General features: G+C 53.3%; 8 protein-coding genes across 8 annotated transcripts; 4 read left to right on the top strand and 4 right to left on the bottom strand.

Annotated features, from left to right (window-relative positions):
* Positions 1-54: 54 nt before the first annotated feature.
* BDP55DRAFT_560804 (cytochrome P450) lies at positions 55-1,684 on the bottom strand (the record flags this gene model as incomplete). The annotated part of the gene is made up of 2 exons (XM_060570023.1): positions 55-1,267; positions 1,377-1,684. 2 exons carry the CDS (start codon positions 1,682-1,684, stop codon positions 55-57), a joined length of 1,521 nt encoding a protein of 506 aa, XP_060425353.1.
* A 1,056-nt stretch (positions 1,685-2,740) lies between these two features.
* BDP55DRAFT_732396 (uncharacterized protein) lies at positions 2,741-5,185 on the bottom strand (the record flags this gene model as incomplete). The annotated part of the gene is made up of 1 exon (XM_060579939.1): positions 2,741-5,185. One exon carries the CDS (start codon positions 5,183-5,185, stop codon positions 2,741-2,743), a length of 2,445 nt encoding a protein of 814 aa, XP_060425352.1.
* Positions 5,186-6,381: 1,196 nt separating this feature from the next.
* Positions 6,382-7,355, top strand: BDP55DRAFT_560739 (P-loop containing nucleoside triphosphate hydrolase protein; the record flags this gene model as incomplete). Its single annotated transcript, XM_060570017.1, has 2 exons — positions 6,382-6,414; positions 6,474-7,355. 2 exons carry the CDS (start codon positions 6,382-6,384, stop codon positions 7,353-7,355), a joined length of 915 nt encoding a protein of 304 aa, XP_060425351.1.
* A 2,254-nt stretch (positions 7,356-9,609) lies between these two features.
* On the top strand, positions 9,610-11,241 carry BDP55DRAFT_560660 (adenosylmethionine decarboxylase; the record flags this gene model as incomplete). Its single annotated transcript, XM_060570009.1, has 2 exons — positions 9,610-9,724; positions 9,791-11,241. The coding sequence occupies 2 exons, from the start codon at positions 9,610-9,612 to the stop codon at positions 11,239-11,241; spliced, it is 1,566 nt and encodes a 521-aa protein (XP_060425350.1).
* An 829-nt stretch (positions 11,242-12,070) lies between these two features.
* Positions 12,071-13,362, top strand: BDP55DRAFT_732393 (uncharacterized protein; the record flags this gene model as incomplete). The annotated part of the gene is made up of 3 exons (XM_060579938.1): positions 12,071-12,316; positions 12,380-12,621; positions 12,684-13,362. The coding sequence occupies 3 exons, from the start codon at positions 12,071-12,073 to the stop codon at positions 13,360-13,362; spliced, it is 1,167 nt and encodes a 388-aa protein (XP_060425349.1).
* Positions 13,363-14,201: 839 nt separating this feature from the next.
* On the top strand, positions 14,202-16,034 carry BDP55DRAFT_732392 (Alpha/Beta hydrolase protein; the record flags this gene model as incomplete). The annotated part of the gene is made up of 4 exons (XM_060579937.1): positions 14,202-14,466; positions 14,531-14,770; positions 14,844-15,526; positions 15,585-16,034. 4 exons carry the CDS (start codon positions 14,202-14,204, stop codon positions 16,032-16,034), a joined length of 1,638 nt encoding a protein of 545 aa, XP_060425348.1.
* A 115-nt stretch (positions 16,035-16,149) lies between these two features.
* BDP55DRAFT_560648 (thymidylate kinase) lies at positions 16,150-17,121 on the bottom strand (the record flags this gene model as incomplete). Its single annotated transcript, XM_060570006.1, has 3 exons — positions 16,150-16,624; positions 16,683-16,791; positions 16,896-17,121. 3 exons carry the CDS (start codon positions 17,119-17,121, stop codon positions 16,150-16,152), a joined length of 810 nt encoding a protein of 269 aa, XP_060425347.1.
* A 701-nt stretch (positions 17,122-17,822) lies between these two features.
* On the bottom strand, positions 17,823-19,248 carry BDP55DRAFT_635987 (uncharacterized protein; the record flags this gene model as incomplete). Its single annotated transcript, XM_060572845.1, has 2 exons — positions 17,823-18,943; positions 19,164-19,248. 2 exons carry the CDS (start codon positions 19,246-19,248, stop codon positions 17,823-17,825), a joined length of 1,206 nt encoding a protein of 401 aa, XP_060425346.1.
* Positions 19,249-26,036: the final 6,788 nt, after the last annotated feature.

Here is a 26,036-nt window from a genome sequence, read left to right as displayed (position 1 = left end):
CGTGACAATCTAAAGAGTCCCAGAGCAACGTTTTGTTGCCATACAGTCGCGCATTCACCGCCTCTTGATATTGATGTCCAACGCCAAAGGCTTCCTCAAGAATCCCTCGTTCGTCTCCATGATCTCCTGTCTCAACTCAACCTTGTACCTCCTGGCCCATGTAGCGACAATAAGCTTCATCTCCATCTCCGCCACGTTCCTTCCAACGCAGGCCCTAGGTCCAGTGCTGAACGGGATGAAAGCATTCTTCTGTCTCGGCGTCAGCGACTCCCATCTCTCGGGACGGAAATCGTCGGCGTCAGGTCCCCAGATCTCCTTGGAGTGGTGCATGGTGTACGAGGGAACGCTGAGAACGGTGCCGGGAGGGAAGAAGTGGCCGCGAATGGTGACGCCGGGCGAGTTCTCCGGGATCTGACGCGGGAGACCGATGCCAGAGGTAGAGTGGTACCGGAGGGTCTCGTCAATAACCATGGCGAGGTAGGGAAGGTCCTTGATCATTTCGTAGGTCGGAACATCAACGGTGGGGGAGATGGCCTCGTCGAGTTCCTTTTGCAACTTCTCCAACACACCAGGGGTTCTCGCAGCGTGGTACAGGAGCGCGCAGGAAGAGTTGGATGTCGTGTCACTACCCGCAATCAGCTGCGTCAACGCCTCGGCCGTGAGCTCCTCTCTACCCAGCGGCTCTCCCTTGTCGTCACGGCCCTCCATCAGTCGCGCAAGAAGATCGAGTCTGTCAATATCGGGCGGGTTGTCCAGTCTAGCCTTGACACGTGCAATAGCCATGCCCGCGAGGTTCTGTACGGCCTCCAAGCCTTGGCTGAAGAAGGGATCCGGAATGTATTTTGCCCAGGGCTTCAGCTCGGGCATGATTCCAAGAGTAGCAGAAACCTCGCCTCTGCGGTTCAAAATCTCAATGGCGGGTGCGTAGATGGGCGGGCTGTTGGGGGATTCGCGGACCTCGGCGATATCAGCGCCGGAGGCAAGCATGCCGAACGGCGCACCGAACGCCAGATCGCCAATGATGTCAAATGCCAAGTAGTTGAACCATTTCAAGCAGTCAATGGTGGCGCCGGCCGGGTTGTTCTTGGCGAGCTCATCCCACTTCCGGACGAAGAGGACCAGGTTCTCGTGCATATACGGCTCGAATTGGCCAATAGACTTGACGGAGAAGGTGTGCGACACAATCTTGCGCTTGCGGGAGTGCTCATGGCGGTCTCTGGTATTGAAGAGTCCTCTCCGGATGGAGACGAAGGCGTCGTAGAAGTCTCTGGTGCGGGGTCAGTCTTGGTTCAAACATTGAATGGTCTTGGCTCGGGACTTGAGTTTAGAGGCCACTGAATGAGTGTATAGCCTCAATTCATGAGTGAGAAACTTACGCCTTGAGGAAGCCATTGCCGTGGCCGTAGATGGCTTGAATGGCCTCATCGTCGGCGATGCTCACATGGTTGGGCTGAATGCGAACCACGGGCCCCATCTTCTTGTGGATCTCATCGACGGTGAGGTATCGCGTGCCTCGCCGGACAACGGAGAGGAGCCACAAATTGGTGAATTGTGCTGGAAACGGTGCCGGAATTCCACGAAGGGAACCGAATGTGACGAAGAAAGGGTAGAGGTAGTAGACAGCTACGCCTACTACCAGCAGGGCCGGTGCCCAGGGCGTGATGAGAAGCTCTAGAATGGCCATGGTCAAGATTTTCTCGTCATGAATGAAGGCCGATTCACCAGGTGAAGAGAAGAGAGAGGCCAGAAAGAGCTGATATATGAGAAAAAAGAGGGCCTCGACAGACGTGATGCAAATTTAGAGTTCCACGGGAATAATCAGAAAGTTGTCGACATGTGGACGCCCGGGGGCCCTTCTTGTACTTGTTTCTCATGAGTATCCGTACTTGGGGTGCTAGGCAAGGTCAGTTACGTTACTAAACCCAAGCAGCAGCCATTTAAAAAAAGATGATAACAAACCGAGACACCCGTGACGCTACGCCATGCGTTAAGCTTTCTTTGGGACCCTGTCCTGGTGGATATCGCGGGGCGCGGAGAACCGACACGCCCCCTTGACTCTTGAGCGCTTGGCCTCTCCCCTCCCCCCGTCCAAATCCTTTGGCTAAGACCAGACGACGCCCCTTTTGACACAGCCAGCCCGCAACAAGTGTCCTAAAGCCCCCCGCGAGTCCCCGCGAGTCCCCGCACGGCACTGAGTACGGCAATCACGGTCGAGACGGCAGTCAAAGTCGGGATCGCGAGTCGGGCTCTGACACGGGGGATGCCCATCCTTTCCGGCCAAACGCTCCGCTGGCATAACCCACAGGTGGATGTGCTCGGCCACGCAAAACGGCTTGGCCGCACGTCATACGCCTCCGAGATTTGCGTTGCCTCGGGTTTATACACGGAGCTCTGTTCATCGCGAGGGCATACCGAGGCATGCGAAGATGTGCTTGAGTCAAATACTATGCGTACCTAGATTGTACAATCACTCCCTATATACGATATATATGCCAAAAAGAGGCCCATATCCAAGGCGCCGTTACCATACGGACCTATGGGGTTTTTCCAATGCCCACCAAACGCCAGAATGAATGCAATATACATGTATACTTTAGGTGTATGGCTAAATGATGAGAGAAAGAATGAAGTATGGGTACAGCAAAACGCTACCTAAATGCCCCGTCCTCTCGCGCTTCTACCCTAGCTTGCGTCGAGGTACTTTATGTGAATAGTGTCAAAAATGACCCAGAGAAAACGCTCATCTAAGCATATACGATAAATCTGGCAGCTCATGCACAAATTGCTGCACAAAATCATAATCCTCGGTGCTCGTCTTGGACGGCAGCGCCGTGGACGGCGTCTGGAAGCCCGTTGTGCGTGGGGTTTCAGCAGGCCCTCCCGCAGATACGCCGGCTATACCAGACAGCAATGGGTCCGGCGGGTCGTTGAGAGTGGCTGCGATGGAGATACTTGCTGGTCGCTTGACCGTAGACGCCGGCCTGAATGTGTATGGAGATGTTACTGACGGGCTGAGAAGGCCGTCTTGGCTTTGGGGTACGCCTGCTGCCGCAGAAGATGTGGAGGCGGGGGCGGGGCTGCCGATGACATTGCCAATATCCCACAGTCCTGATTTGTTACGGGAATCATTTTCTTTGTTATTCCCGGTGCGGAGTGCATCGGCTCCCGGGTGGCTGCTAGTCAAGAAAGCATCGGGAGGCGGCATGCTTGTGACTTCGGCTAGCGGGTTGGTTGAGAACGAATCCCAACTAGTCTTGGGAAGGGAAGTGGAATCCGTTGCTTCAGCCGTCGTTGGAGAAACCATGTCTCCCCATTCATCATCCTCCGCATCCGCGTCCTCCACCTCCTTTAAGCTTGTGGTGCTTGATGCTGGTAGAGGAGTCGGCGCGATCGGCTTCAGAAACGCCGGCAGGGACGCCCGGGACGTTGGCGCATTATCGAATCCGGTGAAAGCCAGAGGCAGTGGTATGCTCTTGACCTGAGGATCTTGCGTTGCCGTTGCCGTCGGTGGTTTTATATCACCAGGCCCGCTGCTCCAGCCGAAGGTCGCGAGACCTTCCCAGTTATCGCTGCCTTGTCCCATGGCTGGCGTGCTCCCCGTAGAGCCAGGGAGTGTAGGGGCCGCCGATAGAGAAGGCAGGCCGCTTATTGAGTGCGTTGGCCGATGAATCGACGCCTTCCGCTTCGCCTTACGGCCGAATACTCTGTCAAGGTCGACCGGAGATGCTGCTGTTGTCGCGTCCCAGCCAAAGCTTTTGCCGCCTGCAGTTCGTGCCAGCCCTCCCCGGAAAGGCCTTCCTCCGAATGAATCTTCCTCTATCCAACGACGAACAGTCTTCAATGTTTCTTGCCGCAGAGTCGAATTTGTCCAATTGATCCGAACATAGTTGTCATCGTCTCCCGCATTATGCTTACGCAAAGATTCGTGGCGGGATAATCGATACCACATCTTGCGCTCGGAGATGCTCGCGAAGCTGTCATGTATGACTCGATCCGGTACATCTTCGGGGGAGATTGATGAATCCAAGGCGATGTCTGGCAGGAGAAGCTCGAGGTGCTGGAGGTCAACCTTGAAGGACTCGTGATTTGGGCGTGTCGGTTTGTCAATCTTGACGGGGTCCTCTTCAGCTTTGCTCCCTTGGTCAATAGATTCCTCCGCGGTCGAAGCCGTCGTGTCGCGAGATTCCGTAAGCTCCTGATCCCCAGCTGCCCTGCCATCTTTGGTGATGTCCTGGCCAGGTTGCATATCCTCTGGGTCAGCATCTGGTTCCCGGCTTACACTACGGCGTAATGAAGGCGCCCGCTCAGGGGAATTTGTGGTTCGCTTGGCAATGCCATCATACATCTCAACGAGCTCCAGAACCTTGCCAGAAGCTTTCCTCTGCGCAGGTTTGGGCAAGGCATTGTCTTCAATGGATGTTATGGGGGAGTCGGCGTGTCTCGCGTCTGTCTGATCGTCGTTTTCGTCGTCATTGTCAGACGAGGCTGAGGCTGAAGAGTGAGCAGCATCGCGACCTTGCTCAGGGGTGGTAGGGAATCGGTCGAAAATCGGGGTATCGCTGAACTGTAGGTATTCGTGTGAGGGTTCGGCAAGGGATTCAGTGAATTGTGTTGTTATTGGTGTATGGGCAATGAATTCTTTCTCGAACGCATTGGGAGGATTCGTCAAACCCAGACCGATCTGCGCTTGCTCGAGCACAAGCGGAGGCACGTTTGGTATCTGGGGAAGATCCGCTAATGGTTCAGGATCGTCTTTTGTGTAGTTCGATACGTGGTTCGCCCAGGGGTCGGGTGAGGGCTGGCCTGGGGAAGCCAGGTGAGGGGCGGTGTTGGGAGTAATGGGAGGTCTTAGCCCCGGCGAGGGTGATCGGCTTCGAGGCCATCTGGGCGTGCTGCTCTTCCGTCTCGGTCTTGGTTCATAACTCGGTGTCAGACCTTCAATTGGCGTAGCATCGTTTCCCCAAGTCCACGGAGATGCATTCGTGGTGTGTCCGGCGTCGGAGGATGCCCAATCGCCAAAGGCATCATCATCGAGCCAGGCCGACTGGCTGGAAGGCAAGTTCAGGTTGCTCGGGGTGGAGAGGAAAGCGGGTGGGGGAGGTTCGATGATGGTCTTGGAGGGACTGGTAGAGGGCGCATTTGTGTTGTCGGTAGATGCCCACGGGGAGCCCCATGGATCGTCCATAGTGAGAGACTACAATTCATGATGTTGAGGGAGTCGATTCGGGGAAGCCTGCGGTCTTCCGCAAGTGAGGGCGTTGCGATTGAGGGGCAGGCTAGGTAGCCATGTTATTGTCTCCTGGGTTCGCGAGCCGCGACTCGGTTGGTCGCAGATGGCAATACCCTAAGCTGTGCAACAGGAACAGAAGCGATACTGGAACAAAGAGAGAGTGCCGAAAGAGTGAACAGGATGATGGCGTTGTCTCAATGGAGTGGACGCGCTAGTGTCAGTGAGGAACTCGACAGCAGAAACAAGCTTCGCAGATTGGACTGTTAAGAATAATGGACGGAAAAAAGGGAAGGGGAGATTGCGAGATTGAGATGGGAGATCAGACTGGGAAAGGCAAGGGACAGATAGAGCGCCGCAGAAAGGCAGGGCCAGAACCAGAACCAGCAATGGCATCCAGCTGTGCGGCGTGCCAGTCCCCAGACGACCCGTCGTGGATTCCGGACGTGTCGGAGAGTATCCGTGCACGACCAGGAGTTCCTTCTCCTTCAACTTCAACTCACTGCGTGTCTGGGATTGGAGCTTGGCGTTCTAGGAGTGGGTCTCACGGTTCCAGCCGCGTCCCTTCCCTTTTAGGCTTCCCTTCCCATTGCGGGCACGGCACACACGCACTCCGTCCCGACATTTAGCCACAATCGATAAGATACTCGATAAGACGGAGATATCTGATAAGATAAACAACCTAATGCCCAGCACCGCATTCCGCCGATTGCGGATGACATGCCACCAAGCACTGGAGGGGCAGTCAAAAGACCAAAGGATGCCATGGAATTCTTCTAGAACACGTCAAACGCTGTGTACAATACCTACCACCGACCTCCCCACGAGCCTCGAGCAAGTTAGCAAGACCAGCACTCCAACACATTAGGCCTAGACCGCGAGAGGCAAACTTTCTGGTTCTTGTGGTAAGGTTGTCTTGCCGGTGCTTACAAACCCCACGGGCTCACACAATCAGTCACACTGCCATTGGGTGGGGAACAAGTACAGCTTTGATTTCAAATGAGACGTACTTGACTTGCTCTTTAACCTCACTTTCAGCTCCATTGCCAAACTCGGTATACTACGCTTTTTCGACATACCCCTCTGCGCAGCGTCTCTCTCTCACTTATCAGATTCATATTCACTTCTATAATTGCAAAGATTCCATCATCGGCATGTCGCTTTCCAAAGTGAAGCACATCGTGCTCGTAGGACCCCTCATTTTCCCTCCGTGTAAGCACCGAACGTCGACTGACTGGCTGTGTAGGTCCTGTCGGGTAAAGGTGGCGTCGGAAAGTCTTCAGTGACGACACAACTAGCCTTATCCCTCGCTCTGGCGGGCCATTCGGTTGGTGTGCTCGATGTCGACCTCACTGGACCTTCAATCCCTCGCATGCTGTCGATTGAAGCCGAGAAGGTGAAGCAAGCCCCTGGAGGCTGGCTCCCCGTGCCGGTCCACGATGCCGTCGAAGAAAAAGGCATCGGCTCGTTCCATGCCATGAGTCTCGGGTTCCTCTTGCCCAGACGCGGCGATGCCGTCGTCTGGCGCGGGCCTAAAAAGACGGCCATGGTCAGGCAGTTCCTTTCCGATGTCTTGTGGGATGAGACCGATTATCTGCTCATCGATACGCCCCCGGGTACCAGCGATGAGCACATTTCCCTTGCTGAGACACTGCTGCGAGACGCTCGTCCTGGCCAGGTTGCGGGTGCTGTTGTAGTCACAACACCACAGGCGGTTGCCACAGCGGATGTCAAAAAGGAGCTCAACTTTTGCGTCAAGACCAATATCAAGGTTCTCGGTGTTGTTGAGAATATGAGCGGCTTCGTCTGCCCACACTGCTCAGAGTGCACCAACATTTTTAGTTCCGGCGGAGGAGCCGTCATGGCCCAGGAGTTTTCCGTGCCGTTCCTCGGCACCGTACCCATCGACCCCCAATTCGGCGAACTTGTCGAGTCCGGCAGGAGACCACAGTACCCCCAAGGGACGCAAATCCACGGCCAGGATATTGGTCGCACCGAGGAGGAGGGCGAGACGAAGGGCGATACTCTTGTTGAAAAGTACCAGGACTGTTCGCTGTCCCACATCTTCAGCGAAATCACATCCAAACTCACAACAACGGTTGAGGCACAGGCACAGGCACAGTCATGAGCAAATGAGCCATCTACATTGTCAACTCAAGCAGTAGACTCTAGGCTCACTATCCGTCCCGTGCTGCAGGTTTTGGTCACTGGCGAGATGAAGACGTCCGTCTTGGTGCCCAAGTCTGACGTGCCAGGGGTCGAGTACTGTAATCGCAAAGCTCGCTGCACAGGAACACTGGGCATGGCGAAGCCGAAACAGCATGCAAATTGGCAGCCCAAGACGCATCAGCGATACTGGGGAAATTCACAAAACACCAGGTACGAATAGCTCCACGTTGACGGGCCTGACTCCGCCGTCGTTCACAATGTCCGATGTGCGGCCCAGTCATCGATTCGCAGGAGGCTTGGAAGCACGTGAGGAAGCATCGAGATTGGTGGCATTCCTGGTGCCTCGGATGGGGAAAGCCCCATAAAAACATGACGGTACCTGATTGATAGGTATCTTGCCTAAGCCGCTGTCAAACGCCTAGAAAGTTGGAAGAACACGAATCTTACGGTTTCACCGCATGTCTAGATACTTGTGTGCATCTACTTAACATGGATATGGGAAAGAGATGCATCCCCTTTACACTATCAATCTACCGTACAATTCATCACATGCTGCGTCTGTTCTTTCTCTCAGACTCAATCGCCTTGGGTGACATGTCACTATGCCACCGGCATGACTGTACGAAAGGGTAGGCTGGTTCTGGGTGGTCCCTAACCTAGGTACACTCTCTGTACGGATACAGGCTGGAAGTTGCCCCCCTCCATGACAGGTCGGGTGGTTTTCATCTTGGGTCCAGGCCTGGGCTGCGAAAAATGACGTCTGAATCCCGTTCTTCAGCGAGACACGTCCCCCCTGCAGTCCCTAAGCTACCCAAGCCACCAATGTCTCTCCCTGTCTCGCAACCTCTAGGATGTCTTTTCCGTGCTTTCCCGGGCATAGCTCTCCACTGGCATAAGGTAGGGACTGAGTATGATTGTAACGTGCTCCGGTATGAAGAAGATGGGGGGAAGGACAGGTTCATCAGCAGGGAAACATTAGGCAATCCCAAAATCGCCGTCTGCAGCGGAGAGTCGGTCAATAAATACCGCCAAAGAAACGTTGCCAATCGAGAAGTGCGCAATGGCAGTGAGAGGGAAGGGAGGTACGGAGTACATGCGAGAAAGTACCTCCAAGTCTGCTTTAGCCAGAATGTCCTCCCAGTTATAAGCTCCTGCAGGCTGCGGCTTGCATCCTCGTAGCTTGGGCTGAAATTTTTGCGTGGGGAGCCGGGGAGGGGTCGCCCCATGCTGCCAATTGTCGCTCAATTTGCAGAAACAACTTTTTTTTTTTTTTTTTTCCTTAACCCACCAGAACAACGCTTCCCCTCCACCACGAACCACAACAAGCCCATCCACATCCACATCCACCACGACGGAATCTCTCCCGGAAGCTTCAAAATTGACAACCTACCTTTCCACGCCGACACCTTTCTTCGGTTGTGCGACACGCGAGCCTCTTCTCTCAATCCGACAACACCTCTATGATCAATACCCAAATCTAGCAACCCTGCGACGGTGATCTCAGTACTGGTGGCATTCACGCTGCCCCTCGCTCTGCGACCCCAGCCGATTTCTGGCCATCTATGAACCAAGTCGACCTCTTACGCTTCCTCTCCAAGCCCGCTAAGTAAGCCTCTCATCCTTCTTTTGGGACATCCAATGGAACTACTACCTATCGCATGCTCGGTCTACTGTTCAATCCCATCCTATAACCATTGGCCTTCTTCACAACATCGGCGCATCCCGCTAACATCATCCTTTCCTAGGCCCAGATAACACCTGCCTAACCACCAAGCACAAAACACACTTCCATAGAATCATCGCTCTTCTACTACACTCCTCTTCCGCCATCTCTCCAACCTCCCATCGCGCAGATAACCTCGTCTGCCGGGTCCGATACTCCACCACAGGTATCGGTTTCTGCCAGAACGAGGCCCTACAACAAGACACAATTCCGATCCTTAGGGTTATTTTCCTACCCCTCAACGCCCGACCTCCCTAACGTCCTCAAGCGACGTTGCACCTCTTCTACACTGTTTGCTGCTGGCTCCGCCAGCCTCAAAAATTGTCCACCCTCCTGTGGGCCTACTCTCTCAAACGAACGCCGCAAAGTTCGTTTGAGCGGTAGCTAGTGTCCCGCGGACTTCTAGCCCTTTGCCGGGAAAGTCATCAACATCTCAGCCTGCTCTCTCTCAAGCTCCCGGGTTGCGCCCCAAAAGCTGGTCCTGCAGAAGATGGTCAACCCTTCGGTCCCCAACGACTACGCCCTCTCTCCGGCTGAGGCTACTCCTCATCTGACAATCAATCATGATGTCGCTGCTGACCTAGACTCGACAAACGCCTTCGAAGGTAAGATGGCCCAGTACCAGCAAACCTCCACTACTTCAGCCACTTACTAACAAACATGTTCTCCAGGCCCTGAAAAGCTACTCGAAGTGTGGTTCGCCCCTGGCCCCGAGTCTCTTCCCGCCAGCGCCCAGCCCAATGGCTTGAAAGCTGTCTCCGCCGATACTTGGGTTACCATGCTCGATATGGTCAACTGCAAGATCCTGTCCGTCCTCGAGTCTGACTCTGTCGACGCCTACCTCCTGTCCGAGTCGAGCTTGTTTGTCTTCCCCCACAAGCTCATCCTCAAGACTTGCGGCACGACTACTCTCCTCCTGGGCTTGCAGCGACTGCTCCATATCGCGGCCGAACATGCTGGCTTTCCGTTCCACAATGCCAAGGAATCCACCAACATCAAGGCTGCTGCGACCCCCTACCGAGTCTTCTACAGTCGCAAGAACTTTTTGTTCCCTGACCGCCAGCAGGGTCCCCATCGTAGCTGGAGATCCGAGGTCAAATACTTGGATGACCTTTTCGAGGGTGGCAGCGCCTACATGGTCGGTAAAATGAATGGGGACCATTGGTACCTCTACATCACCACGCCGAACAAAACCTTGACGCCCCCTAGGACCCCGGACGAGGCTGAAGAAGCTGCTGCATTCGCCGCCAGGATTCCCACTGGTAGCGTGGCCAGCTTCAGCAGCGGCTTCGAGGAGCGCAGTGACGAAACTCTTGAAATCCTCATGACTGATCTCGACCCTGAAAATGCGAAGCAGTTCTACTTGGCGGACGCGAGTGCGGTCGCTACCGACAAGTTGCACTTGCAGCAGACCCAGGCAGCTCGGGATGACGCCCACCAGAGTTTGGGTGATATGTCTCACGTTCATGAGAAGGCGGGCGAGGAGCATGTCGATGTCTTTGAGAATATTGGCGAGTCTGACCTCAACGATGGGGATCGTGCCGCTACTGAGGCTCTGACTACCGAGGGTCACGCTATTGGAACTGTCGTTTCCGAGGGTTGCGGCCTCTCCAGCGTGTACCCGACCAGGAAGTATCCCGGAGCTCGCGTCGACGCCTACCTCTTCAGCCCCTGTGGCTTTTCCGCCAATGGTGTCATTCCTGCCATTGCCGACGAAGAAGACGGCTCGCAGAACGAGAAGGGCGGGAATGCCGCTCACTACTTCACCGTCCATGTCACTCCGGAACCTAACTGTTCCTTTGCCTCTTTCGAGACCAACGTTCCTGGAGGTCAGAGTGGCCGTACCACGGCTGAGATCATCGAGCACGTCGTTGACATCTTCAAACCTGGCCGCTTCAGTGTGACTCTGTTCGAGGCTAAGGGCAAGAGCGCAAACCCCTACGGCATGGGAGACTATGCCTCTCGAGGGACTGCCGTTCAACGTCTTGTTGACCCTGTCCGCGGATACCGTCGTATTGACCGCGTAGTCCATGACTTTGAGGATTACGACCTCGTCTTCCGTTTCTACGAGCGGGATGACTGGACTGGCGACCGTGAGGCCCGTCTTGGAGAGGAGATTTGAATTGCCCTCCTCGAGGCATCGGCTATGTTTCCCTTCATCGAACGCGTGGTGCATCCGGTCATATTCCGTGCGGTTGCCATCCCGTCCAAAACACGCTCGTTATATATTGAACACATATCTACGCATGGTAGTTTCATGGTCGGATACTCCTCATCATTAGCTTTAGCAACAGGATTTGTATTTGAAAACAAATTGTTCCGTCAATATATCATGATTTAGAGTCCCCCAGACGCAGACGCCGCCTCGCTTTTTTAGCCTTGCCTATTTGTGTGATAATCCGAGCTCGCTGCACTCGGTGTCTGACTACTCACTCGGCTTCGATTCCGGTGCGATCGATTGCTGAGTAGATCATGTTTCTTCCACGCTTCACCAGGCCGGCTAAAATCACAGCCATCCGGTTCAGCTACAAATTCTTGACCAGCCTCGGGCCGTTATTGACATGTCTACTGATACTGGCCAGGGGAAGCCCGAGCTCGAGCTGGATCTGCCAACCACGCATAGCTTTCTGAGGCTTTCAACGCTGCTCAGTAGCAGCCATGTTCTGGAATGCATCGGATCGATAGACCTTTGCGTTCCGATGCAACCGTTCTCCAGCCCACAACTACCCCAGATGGCCATTGGCCCCCAGTGGCCAGTGCCTGCTTTAGTCTCGGGCTGGAATGTTGAAAGCACACCCGCCACGCCAGCAAGTGCTAGCAGCCATCACGAAGACACCAGCCATCCCGCTTCAGGTGATATATGAAGCTGCTCCGAGAAGGATATCTAAGTGAAGATGGTGGAAACTCATGCAACAGCTAAGTATCCGATCAACCCCTTGCCGCCTTCTGTCATGGCAACTTCTCTCAAAGGTGACGACACCGTCAGTGTCGTCGAGTCGTTGGAGACAAAGTCCTCCATGTCGGGAAGCGATGTTTCCACAAAGTCCCCGCCGAAGCCTCTCCCGATTGTCATGATCGCTGTCATGTTCCTCATGATCGTCGCGTCCGGTGGAGGTCTCTGCCTTTCGGCTCTTCAGTTCCGGCCTTCAAAGACTGGCGAGCGCGACTGTCTCAGTCAAAGCTTCATCCTATTTGGTGTATGTTCTCCCCCTCTGGTAGCTGTGGCTTACTGGAATGTTGTGGCTAACGATTCTTCCAAGTCGATGATCTCCCCCATGTACGTGGTGTTGCACATCATTGTGTCGTTCCGCAACTACCAGGTTGTCAAGAGACAGTCGCTGCAATCACCTCTGGTATCGTGGGCAGTCATCGTCGCCCGACTGGGTCTCTTGCTCTGGATTCCGGCAGTGATTCTCTCTTCGGTAGCTCTGTCACATTACCCCGGCTTTGTGACACAAAGCCCCATTACCGAGTTAAACTTCTCAGTATCCGTCGTCGGAATGTACGTCACAACTTGGTGATGTTTGCGTACAAAATGCATCCTAACTGACATCCTTCCATTAGACTTTCCAGCATTGTCGTCATTCTTGTGCTGGAGATTGCTTCACACCCATTCGAGCTGCCCTGCTTCAGGCGGCGAAACGTGGTTACATGTCTAGTCAGCGCTTTCGAAAAGGACCTCAAGGACGAGGAAGCCAAGCCTTCAAGCCGGCCTAACAGCCGTCCTCCGACCCCTCCCGCCTACTACTACTTCCCCGCCAACCATCGACACACGATCCCGGCCCCAGCAAGAGCCAAACTCGTCCGCAAAGCCAGCTACCCCAGACGCCGGGAGCAAATCCCGCCCGTCCCACCGATTCCGTACCCGCACCCGGACTCCCTCGGCATCATGCTCCCCATCGCAGAGCCATTGCCTCCTCTTCCCGAGCTGGAACAGACCTCCGTCGCGCCGGCCATCAAGATCACACCTGCCAACGCGCCCGAATGCCTCTGCCCTGGGAACGGTAAGCTCGCCCCGCCGGCGAACAAGGACAAGCCGTGTCCCCCTCCCCCCGGAACGGCGTGGGCTAAGGATTGGGAGCAGCTTGCCGTTGATACCGGCGTGCGGCGGAACGGGTCATTGAGCGACTACGGGTCTACCGTCGGAACGGATACGCTTGATGGGAGGTTCGATACCCGTGGCGTCGCGTTGAGGCCGCCTCTGCCTTCGATTATCGTCACACATAGTCCGGAGCAAGTCTGACAGCCGAAATGTGGTAAAAAATTGGATGAAGTCTATTTCGGTGCGATTTCTTAGAGTCTTGTACTACTTGGTTGTCTGGATAAGACGAGAGGTTATGGTCATAGGCTATGGGTCACGGATTACGGATTATGGGTTATGAGCAGATGAAGCGTTCTTTTGTTGTCTCCGCAAGTCATCTTATTGGATTTCTTTTGTAATCAATTTCATCCAGATTCTTCTTGAACACTGTTCGCGTTGTAAGCTTGCGACAGCCTGACTTTCTTCCGACTATCGTCTTGAGATTGAAGTTATCTCCCTGCGAATCTGACACGCCTTCCAGCCACTTACATGCTATACCCCAAAATTCCGCCTAGTGGCTTGGCTTCGTATCTCGTGTTGGCCGGGAAAGGACCCTTGAGGTTGCTCCGCCACTCCGACGCAAGCATTTGTTTTCTTGGCATCGTTTTTCGCATTATGTTGAAGTTGCGTGAGGTTTACGCCCGAGCAAGCAGACCAGCCATATCGCATGAAGTGATCGCAGGCTTCGTAGTGATTGATGTGATGATCTGCACATACACAAGATGTCAGATGGTCAGCATGCCTCGCTAGGCAGATATCCTGGATCGGTACGAGTCTTTCCGCTGACTTCGGTTTTCATGATCGATGCTGTTATGCTAGCGATCTTTGAGGCTCTCGGATGGATTGCGAGGAGTATATAAGTAAGGGCACGACGTGAAAGATTTAGTAGCCTGTAAGATGTTCATTCGTCGCTACTGATTCAAGATTTTGAAGCTTACTCTTGCCGAAATATACCCATATTCAAAGGCAAGACTGGTTTATCACTTTCGAACTCACTGATCATGAAGATCCAGAAGTTGCTCCTTTCGTCTGCTGTTTCCTCGGCCACTTTAACAGCCTTTCCAACTGCCACGATATCCTCGGGTCCGATCCAAGGCATCTCGACGAGTCGTCCAAACGCAACAGCGTCAGTGAAAAAGTTTCTCGGGATCCCCTATGCCTCTATACCTGAACGATTCTCCCTACCTCAACCACCGAAGCCGTGGGTCGACATTCTCAATGCTACAACGTTTGGGCCAGCATGTCTCCAGAACTTTGGCATCAACGGTAACAGACAGCTATACTCACCCGCCCCTCTGCCTCCTTTACTGACTTGATGTTTCTCCCAAAGAGCTCGGCCCAAGACCTGAACTCCTCGAAAGTCTCTTCAACACCCCAGCATCACCTGAAAGTGAAGACTGTCTGAGCATAAATGTTTTCGCCCCCGCAACCAGATTCCCCGATGCCAGGCATGCTGTGGTTGTCTTTATCCATGGCGGTGGATGGCAGCTGGGTCATGGCAGACTTGATCTTTCTGCTTTTGCGGCATATGAAGGCATTATCGCCGTGACTCTGAACTACCGCACAAATGGTACGTTGCGTCCAAGCTATGATGATGATGATCATCTATACAAGGGTCAAGAACTAACGCATGCGCTGTATAGTCTTCGGCTTCCCTGCATCACATGAGATCCCACCGAGCGAACAAAACTTGGGTCTACACGACCAGCGTCTGGCTCTGGCTTGGGTACAAGACAACATCGCCACCTTTGGCGGTGACCCATCCAAGGTGACAATCTGGGGCCAGTCCGCTGGATCCTTTTCCGTGGACCACCACCTTAAAGCCTACGCCAACGACACTTTGGTCCCTTTTCGTGGTGCCATCATGTCCAGTGGGCAGATGAGCTTCGGGCACCTTGCACAACCATCGCCTGGAATCAAGGCCTGGACGGGACTGTCGGGTCTAGTTGGATGCGCCAACTCGTCAGATGAACTAGAATGTATGAAAGCCGTCCCAGGAGAAACCCTCATCAGCGCCATGCGGAAGTATCGTATCACTTTCGGACCGCAGCTTGACAAATCGACGGTTCTCAGCAAACCAGGCGAACTCTGGAGAAACGCGTGTGTTGTTAAAGTTCCGATCCTGACGGGCACTGTGGAGGAAGAAGGGCGCGGTCTGGTCAACGACAAAGTCAACATGACAGCCTTCTTCGATGCATATCTTCCGCGGGCCCTCATACCGTCCGAAGACCGGGAGATGATCAACTCCATGTACCGCTCTGATCCTAGTGTAATTACCGACTTTGATCTTGCTTCGGCCATTTACACTGACTTGCTCTGGTCTTGCGTACGTTCCTCCCCAACTGACCCTCACCAGACCTCGAAGTTGCTGACGACAGGCGCAGCCGCAATCTATACTTGCGTCGGCGGCGTCTTCGAATGATATCTCTACCTGGCGCTACCATTTCAATACCTCAATCTTGAATCTCTTACCCAAAGAATACGACTGGCTGGGCAGGTTTCACGGCTCAGAGATCATTCTTCTCTTCACCGATCCAGATACCACACCTTATACCCCTCAAACGTACGCAATGTATGAATACTTTAGGGGCGTCATTGCGCGATTTGTCAAGAATCCTTCCGCAGGGCCTGGGTGGCCGGCCGTGGGATCGTCTTATGCTCCGCTCGATGTCGCGATCTTGGGGGGTGTGGGTGATACCTCGAGCGTCATGACGGTGTCGAATTCTACAAACCTGGATGAAAGGTGCAAGCTTTTTGAGAACATCTGGCCCAAACTGGACGCTATTAGTTGGAGATATGATGGGTCGTCGCCTTCAGATCACCAGCATGCTTAGCCGGTGGAATCGATTATGTTGGTCCAAGTACCTTACGCATCTTCACCAGATTCCACACCATTCGATAACGCTAGCCAGAATTTTCTCTTTGCTCTGTAAATCATGAGTTACGAACTCATGACACAACCCTCACCGTGCTCCCAGCCACACCCTTCTCAACCCCCTCCACCCTCGGCCCAATCTTCCTCCAAATCTCCTCCGCAACATCCTCCAGCGTCCCCCCAGCATCAACCACAACCAAATCCTCCTCCTCCTGCCGGAACTCCCGGTCAACCCTGCCCTCCTCGCCTAACCCGCCATCAGGGCCAACTCGCCCCAAGCTCAGCCCCCAGAACAGCTCACGCACCCGCTTCTGGAACTCGGCCTTTTCGTACACCTCCCCGCCCCAGCCTCCGCGCTCCCTGGCGACGGCCTCTTCGAGGTCGAGAAACAGGACGAGGTCCGGCCGGGGGAGGCCGATTTCCGGTTGGCGCGCCCAGTGGAGGTTTAGGTGGGGGTTCTGTTTCGCGGCGGAGTAGACGATGCCGGAGTGATAATACCTGTCGCAAATGACGATGTATCCTGACGCCAGGAGATTTTGAATGTTTTTTCTGTTTGATGTGTAAGTTTCGTGAGGCTTCATGGGCTATCGAGATGTTGGAGACTTACACTGCTTCCCATCTGTTTGCGCTAAAGAGGAGGTGGATGACGTGGTCTTCCATCTCGACTGAGCTCTTGAGATAGGCATCGATCATCTGGCCAATGGGCGTTGTTCTGTCTATAAGATGAGTTCAGTTAGCAATGGTACATACTTGATGAACATGCACATGGCAAAAAAAGGGGAGAAGCGGCGTTAACGTCGTCAAGTTGGAATACACACACCCGGAAACCGCATGACTTTGACCTTCTTCCCCTCCTCAATCAAACGCTGCTCAAGCAATTTCACCTGCGTAGTCTTGCCGCTCCGATCAAGACCTTCAAAGGCAATAAAGGCGCCGCGAATGACACCCGCCGGCGGCGTGGTGACAGGGAGAGCATCCCCGGGCTGCCCGTCGGTTGCGGCCGAAGTCGCTATGGCCGCCGTTGCGAGGTCATTGATCGATGCCATTGAGTCTCGGAATGCCGTTTCACAGGGAGTCTCGGTACTGCAATATCTACTCCTTGTGATCCAATGAGCGGATGTGAGTGCGGGCCACTGCGCTGGTGAGAGATGGGAGTGGCTGTCGAGTGGGTGGCGCGGTTCTGGATGCTGAGGTGTAGGTAGTGGGCACATGCGGGCCGAGTGGAGCCCCGGAATACGGGCGTTGGAGCGACCGCGCAGGGTGCGTGGGCGGCTGTCACGTGGGACCAGATCGCGGACCAACACCAGACGGCACATCTTGAAGCAACCGGATGAATCGGTGGATGATGCGACGACGGATGATGAAGTCCTGAAATGGGCTACATAATTACACGGCCAGAGTTGATGGCTGGGGTTGATCACGGGTATGGTAGCACTGATGCTTCATGTGGTCACAAAATAAACCCGTCAATAGTGCTTTATTGATGAGAACATCAATCGCTCAAACGAAATCCAACAATAGCAATACTCCGAACCCGGCTTTGTACAAAACATGGCACCCATATCCGTTGTTCCTACACCAAGAGTGCCCCAGGGTTCCCCGTCGCTTAGTCCTTGCTTTGTCCATCCGAAATCCCGAACAACCGTTGCAAACGCCGCATTCATCATGGACCCGTGATTAAAAAGATGGTGAATAGTTGGAAGCGAAGCATAGTCAAGCCCAATAATCACAGGAAAGCAAGCGATTATCAGCATTCGGCAACCGCCACCTCTGTTTCGTCTTTGGCGCTTCCACTTTCCCACAGCTCAAAGCTCTCACCCGTGCCTTCCATTGGCTCCAAGAGCGCAGCCTTAGCTGCTGTCTCTGAGGATTTGCCCATGAGCTCGTCTACACCTTTTTCTTCCACGGGAACCTCGAGCGAGGCTACTGTGGGTTCCGGGACAATCTCTTTTAGTTCTGGCACTGCGGTCTGAGGGGCGGCCACCTCGTTTTCTTCTTCTTCCTCTTCGTCGGCAGGAATGATGATGATCGATGACTCGTCGCAGCCGAAGGCATAGAATTCGCTGGCGTCCATCTCGCCCAGAGCTATCCTCTCCTTCTCAAAGATCATCTCGTCCTCACTGGTACGACGAGCAGATCGACGTGCAGATGTCTGGCTCACATCATCGACAGGCGGTACATTCTCCTTGTCGCGACCCTCTGCGCGGTCTCTGCTAGCCTTGCGTTCACTCTCTTCATCCGAGCTAATGTCAAGGACACAAGTACCGTGCTGCAGCATGTTGGTCATTTCTTGCTCCGGCGTATCCTCGTGGATATCAAAAAACCAAGATGCCTTCAGGTCAGGCTCGTCAAGGTCCTTAACGACATTCCGCGAAGACGTGGCAACGGTGGAACGGGCAGCATAGCTCGGGATAGTCCCCTTGAGCGCAGCATCGAGGCTGAATGGTGCCGAGGAGGATGAAGGCAGGTTGAAGGCAGGCGGGTCTACGCGCGTATAGGGACCAGCGGTTCTACGACGGTTGGAAAGGATGCCAGAGCGCTTGCCGCGAGTTGGCGAACGGCCAGCGGGGGCCGAGAGTGGGGAGGACTTGGCGATAGCGGTGTTGATCTTTGCGGACGGCGATTTGGGCTGGAGCAGACTGCGAGGGCGAGGGAGGGTAGGCCTCGAGGAGTTCAACACGGGGCTTGCGGCGAGCGGCGCGGCCTTTGTGAGGATGAAGGACGAAGGCTTGAGGACATCCTTTGACGGGTAGAAGGTTTCGGAGCTTTTAGATCGCTTAGAAAAAGCAAACGGGTCGACATTTTCGCAATCGTCGGTCTCTACGCTATCTGAAGCTTTGCGCTTGCCGCCAGTGGCTGATGGAGCAGCTGTTGAAAGAATTAGCAATCAATTTTGCCCAAGTAGTTCGACATGTTTTGTGGCAGGTGCTCAAGTTGGGGGTTTAGGCGCATTCCAGCAGCATGGCGGGGGGATCTCATGTGAGAGCGCCACGTCCAACGTCTGCGACGTCGCAAGTACGGAACAAGAGAACATGAGAATTGCGGGGAGAGGAACGGGTGTGTTTGGTCGTGGATTGATCAAACATACCATTCTGTCTATTCTTAATGCTCGTCAGATTCTGCAGTCGGGTGCCGTCGAGAGGCGCAAAGGGTTGACGGGAAATAGATGCCATCGTGTGTGGATCGAAGCGGTTGTGCGCGCAACAGGGCGAGTGGATATGGTGTTATGGTTCTGCAGTAGGATGCGATGCGGTGCGGTGCGTCGGGAATGGGAGCAGCCCAGCCAGCGGCTTTCAGTTGATGCCTTGGGTCCCAGTTGCTCTGTGATCAACAGTCGGTTCGATTCGTGGAGAATGGGGACTCGTGGTTGATTTGCAGCGTCCCCTCGTCGATAAGTTCCCCGAGAAAACAAGTCGGTGCCAGACAGACTCGACGGTGTTGAAGCTCTGCGGGTGGCGGTTAGGTGTGCGTTGGGATGGAGTAGCGAGGGTGAGGATTTGTTGTTTAATTTTGTTATTCTCTTCCGCGCAGTGGAATCGTCGAGTTGGTTGCAGGAAGAGAGTGACCGAAACGGAGTCGACGAGCTGGCGTGGGGTGGGAAGGGGGGGATAGAGAGAGAAAAGAGGGCGAGCGAGGTGAGCGTCGGTAGGGAGCAGGGATTACTCTCAGGAAAGGTAGGGACTGAGATTGAGATGCGGTCTCGAGAGCGGGAGAAAGACGCGGACAGGAAGAGAGGGCGCGCGCGCACGGAACCGGGGGTGGGATAGAGAAGGGCGTGTATCGGTAAGGTACTCCGTAAGGCCTGGGTTTGGGTCCTGGGCCTGGTCTCGGTCTTGGGTTCGACAGAGCGATAGTCTGGCGGTGTCTTGTTGGATGGATGCCGATGGAGACGGTAGCAGGCGGCGTTGGTCGCAGGATGCAAGGCCCTGGGGCTAAAAAAGTGGTTTGAAGCTGAGTTGCGCTACTGCGTGAGGGACAGAGATGGACCACCCAGTGCCTAGAGAAGCAAGTGACGGTATGGTATTTCGAGGAAGACGGGTGTGTAAGGAGTCAACTAAGGACGTTTGGAGAGTAGAGACCAGGAGGAACCTAAGTGCAGGCGCCTTGTCAGCAGTTGGAGAGAGATACTTTGATGATGGGATTTGTAGGAGGGGAAAGAATAGGGCAGTCTAGGGATGACGGGTACCTTGCTCTAAAAGAGACGCGGAGGCAGCGTACAGCAAACACGGTCTGGCGTTTGGGTGGAGTAAGACTGTAAGAGTTAGTTCTCAGCCGATGGAGACGGAGATGGGACGTGGAAGATGGTGTGCGGCGTGCCAGGGCAAGGGGGCGAGGGATGCCTGGCAGGGTAAGGGTAAGGTAGGACAGGATAAGATGGGGGGAACAGAGTAGGTAGGTGAATTGATCTGCCAACTGCGTTGAAGGGATTGGGATCATGGATGCTTGCTCTCTTACCTCGAGAAGTTGGAAGCTGAACGAGTTGGGTCGAACGAATGCTCAAGCCTCCAGAGACGGGCGCGTTCAGCAGTGTGCCGGTGCGAGATTGGGTGGTTCCAAGACGTCGAACAGTGAACCTCTGGTGCATCGACAGGCAATAATGGGAAGTGTTCCATACGGGTAGAGAAAGAGAGATGAGACTGAGAGAGAGACTGGAAGCGCCAGAGACAGTGACGAGACAGAGACAGAAAGCGACGTGGTAAAACGCGAGTTCCGTGACAAGGCCAATGAAGACGTCGTATTCCTGGCGTGTCGAGATGGGCCAATGCAGGTGAGAGACACAGAGTGGACCACACCAATCATCCATAGATCAATCAGGGAAAGTCAGATGCAGCTTTTCTCTTTCCTTGCCGGGCTTGCCAGTCGTCAGTGCCTTCCCTGTCTGCGAGTCTGACCGGGCGGGCAGGCGAAGAGCTGTAATGTGAGAGTGGGGCAGACACGTACCCACGTACCTATGTACACTAAGAAACACCACACGTAAAATCCCGTCAGGAAAGAGAGACTCGTTGGAAAAGTGGGTTAAGAGGAAAGCGACGTTCATGCGACGGGCTGTTTCCATCATGTGATTGGTCGGCGCGAACAGGAAAGGCAGCAGCGGCCAAGTGCACCTCACCCAGAATGCAACTTCCCTTCCAGTCTCCACTCTCCGTACCGCGATACACGGCCAATTAAACGCGTCTTCGATAAGTGGGGTTACAGCTTGCGACCAGCCAATACCATCTCGACTACGGATACCTTCAGGATGAGCAACACCAAGAGACCTGAAGCGGGCTGCCTTTACGTTACCTTTACCTACCTGTAAGATACCTTGTCTGTAAGTAGAACTGGCCGAAAAGAGCGCGACTTGAATCCAAGGGAGAGTGCGAGACATGCGAATCTGCCCTACGCGTTGATAAAGTCCACCATGCCCGCTAGATTGCCCACTAAGGATCCATGTCCGTACAGTGATCCTCGTCCATCAGTGATCACGGCCCACGCGCAGGGCCCCCTCGCACCCGTCGGCAGTGCGTGTGGGCATTCACCTTCCGAAATGACAGCTGCCCATGCAATTGCATCCTCTCACCTCTCATCCCACCTTTCAAGTCTCTCACTTTATCCGTCCACATCCGTACAATCTGTCACTTTACGGAGTATTCGTACCTAGTCCATACAGCACATCATCTTAGCTACGGATATCTTTACCTTACTTTGCTCAAGTGGGTACCTGATCTGACTGCCATCACTTTCATCTCAACTCCCTCCGTGAGCCGTGAGCACTGTTGAACCTCTGGCCATAGCTCCCGCAGCTCATCCGTACATGACTTACATTGATTATTCTTCATTCTTCCGCCCTTGGATGAATAGAAAACACTACTCTCAATGTTCTGCAAACCATTTGAAAGTATTGTCAAAGCACACGTTTGCCACATTGCTTATTCCTCTTTTCACTCTCTCTCTCTCTCTCTCTCACTCTACCTCACCATCAAACAGCTCCCCTCATTCCAACGTGCCTGGCCGTGACCAATCGAGCCCCTCAAGGCTCACCGTCGTTGGCTTAGGAGTCTTAGCCGCCCTCACCCACACTGCGGCCCTTCTGACGCAGGGGGTAATATCGCCTACTCTGCTCTGCCACTCTTCCAAACCTCGTATTGGGACCTTCGTTCGTCAGTTTGCAGAGCACGTATTCGCCAGGTGACCTCATGCCTCTTCTACATAGCCTTACTTGATGACCCCTCTCATGTTAGCCCTGACAGCTGCCCGCAGAACCGCGAGAACGGCACGCCAGGTCTCTCGTCACGGCCGCCCAACCTCACGGGTGGCCAGACGGCCCATGGCCTCTCGCCTCCCGCGGTCCGGGTCTCTTTCTTTGCGGGCCTCCGCGCTTCTTGGACGAGCCTGACAACTCAAGTGCTGCCCTATAATGCACCTCAACCCTCCTCATGCGTTCGTCATCCGTTGGCCCTAAATCATCGAGGTGACGCCAGCCTTTGGCCACATTCAACGCTAACTGGGAAGATCTCTCTTCGTATGGTATTTTCCAGGCTCTGGCTGAGCCACCCTCATCGTCCTAGCACTTCAGTTCGTCGGTTCGGGGTGTAACTTTTGTGTTGTTGGCCACTTATCCGGGCCTCCCTCGCTACTAATTGACAAGGTTGGTATGTGATTGCATGAAGATTAAGCATCAGGGTCCTAGATTCGCCACATCAAAACAACGTGTGGTCACAGTTTCCTTTGCTTTGAAGCACATCTGCGTCGTCTCTACAATGCCTTCGAGAGTCTACATCTCGAAATGATGAAAGGGCCCGACTACTTGGCCCAACAGACTCTCCCATGTGCCTCGCATAGTCTGACGCGAAACATTCACTGGCGCCTATCGACTCGGTGTGAACGAGTGCTCAGACAGCATGATCATCCTCCAGGTCTCTTGCAGACAGCCATCGGTACTATTGGACGTAAATGGCAAACGTCTTTGCCCTCGCTAAGGCGGTTCATGCATGCACAAAAAAATGACGTGCTGATTGAGCCACGTCTTTAACCCTGATTCACAATCACCAACCTCTCTGTAATGCTTCCCCAGACTAACAGATATGACGCCTGTGGCACGCAGGGCTCTGACACTGATGCGTCGAGCTTCCAAAGTAGTGCAGGCTGCCCTTGCTTCAAGCTGTTTCGTCGAAGCTATTCTTCACTTCTTAGCTGGCCGTGGTGAGGAGGCTAGGTAGTCTTTGAGTCGCAACTCTGCATCAGTGATCATGGATTGGTCCTCGGCTTATTCTTGTTATGTATTTCAGGCCTGCTGCAGGGCAGTATTCCTTCTGGACTGACCAGCCGGCAAACGGTCCACCAAAAGCAATCATATTGTGAACTGATGCGGTGGAGTGGTGGTGTCGTTGACGACGTAGCACGCCGAGCAATGACATAGCCGCAGCTCGCCAATCCATTTGCAAACTTTGAGACATCTATTGTTCTTCCGACTCATCGAAGATCATCCGGATCAGAGAGACACACAATGAGACACATCTCGTCTTATTGTGTATATCGTGGCGAGACATGCTTGCCGGCATTTCATCCAGCGGCTGGGAGCTGCATGAAGTCTGGTGGCATAGCGAGTCTTAGTGACCACCTCTAACGTGCAAATGCGGTGGTTGGGCTTATAAATTTCATTCCAATGAAACATTCCAATGTCAACTTTTCTCTTGAATCCCTCTGATATTGCATTCCTTTTGCCTATGACTCTGCATCATCATTAATGCCCGCTGCGCTGCAGTCAATGATTTCCGGGCGGACAATCGGCGCCACGGTGGATCCCTTCGCTTCCGATGCTAGCGGGCGACGTGCAGAGACATCGGCGTTTCAGACGACATCTCGGCCGATAGGCGATAAAAGGGGAACCAAAAATGAGGAGGCTGGGAGAATTTCCAGACCAGGGGCGAGGGATTCCCAGCCTTTTTATTTTCTGGAAGAAAAGGTCTGGAGATTGCTCGAGTGTTTAACTGTCTTTACCCCTCTCTAAGCCCCCTGCTGCGGACGTGTAATGCGGGTTTGTTCGCCCCCTTGCATGGCACCATGGGCTTACACCGGTTACACCGTACGACGCCGTCGGCAATGAGCAGCCTGGTAGTCGAAGCATCTGTTCGGTGAAGTCTGCCATTGGATTGAGTGATTGGGTCTGTTCTCAAGGGGGTTCTGCATGATGATGGACACGTGGCTAGATTGTGGCAACTTGTGAGACGGACTCACGGAGCGCTCATGGCTGGGACCTGGCAGCGATGCAGTGGTGCACTGAGTCGAAGGCTGCGAGTCTCCGTTACGCTTTACTGGATGGCCTGGGTAAATTTCGGTTCTTACATCCAGTGAGGCGAAAAGACGATGAAACGAGGTGGCTGGCAGAGCCGTTCCAGCTTTCAGGTACTGTGAGGTTGACGTGAAGCTATCGCCAGATTCAGTATTGTCTCAGTGATGTAAATCTTGAACAACCCTACCAATTTCGGTTTGATATGGTGGTAGAAGCTCAACATCACTCGCTACAGCCCTAATAGCATTCAAATGACTGTATTCGGCAGCATCTGACCAGGGACATGATGTAGTGATCTCAAACAGTGGAGATATGTATCGAGGCACAGAGCCCTGGCGAGATGAGTAAACGGCAATACATCCACAAAGAATTACTAAGATTGCTATGGAAGTGAATGATTTGATGTCGACAGTTATTGAAGTACGAGTATGAGCTTCATGAATCTATGAGGGATTGATCTTAGCTGAATCTTCAAGACTTCGAATGACGGACCTTACGGAAGTGGGTTCTTTATTCTTACCCGCATTGGTTAATATCAATTGATGATCATGAGCATGCCGTGATCATTATTATCCACCTCATCTGCGTAAGTACACACATATTGAGATGATTCCATTAACTTAAGGATACTACATTATGTATCTTGAAATGTTTCATCCGCGACTGTTTCTGTCTACATCACGCATTCTTTGTATCCGAAGTCTTGTTGTACAATAGTGAGAAGGTGGGAATTCCACATTATAAGGTATACGCTTACTATTTTAATTGTTGTTCTTTCAACCTCATTAGGGTACTACTGGTCATGGCTCTGGGTTTGAGCAAGCTAGCGGAGTGAAACAATACAGATTTCTGATATTCTAATCTAGAGGCAATCGACCAGCCTTTGGCTCCTTACACGTCAATCATACCATGAACACCAGTGAAAACCCCCAGTCTGCCACTGTATGATACGAGTGCTCACGAAACGCTTTGTATCTCTTGTCAAATGTGTTCTAAGGTCAATTTATATGAGTTGAAATTCTTATGTGGGCTTTTGAAATAAAGCAATACTTCCGTGGGTTGAAGCATGATGGTATTGAAGTCAATCTGACCCCTGTTAATGACGAAATGTCTACCAAGTAGTAAATATGACCAAAGCAGAAAGGCTTTTTGTTTAGTTCTCATTTAACTTGGTCGGGGTTCTTCCTGTTGAAAATAATCGCAAAGCCTGTATCTCAGGCTTATAGATGAACTTCTTCTGGGTACATGGTATTGTTTCGAGGCACTGGAGCTGTACAGAAGACTAATATATTTTCAAAAGCGGACTCTGTTAACTCCATGCTTTTCGGATTGAGAGGAAAACTTGTATACGTATGAGTCTCAAAGTGCTTGACATGAGGTGGATGCCTTGGCCTGGAGGCCTGCTAAGATGCAAGATTTGGGCCCATCAGATGGGAAACATATTGAAGCCCAGGCTTTTAGAAATATATCCATCGACACTCTCTTGGAATGAGAGCCCTGGTCTTCTCTATGTGGTAGGTCGAGACAAGGACTCTAGCTTCACACTTCACTCACGTATTCCATGGATGCTATCTAGAAGAATCGACATTGAGAATCTATATTTCGCCGTCTTTCCTTTTCTCTCGGTAACAAGCATACTATCTATCTCTTATAAAGGCTCTAACGGCTGTCATATTTTTGAACCATCCT

The sequence above is a fragment of the Colletotrichum godetiae genome, assembly GCF_030913485.1.
Source record: "Colletotrichum godetiae strain CBS 193.32 chromosome Unknown BDP55scaffold_48, whole genome shotgun sequence".
NCBI classification, from domain to species: Eukaryota; Fungi; Ascomycota; class Sordariomycetes; order Glomerellales; family Glomerellaceae; genus Colletotrichum; species Colletotrichum godetiae.
Note: the sequence above shows the minus strand (reverse complement) of the source record. Positions and strands in the feature narration are given on the sequence as shown.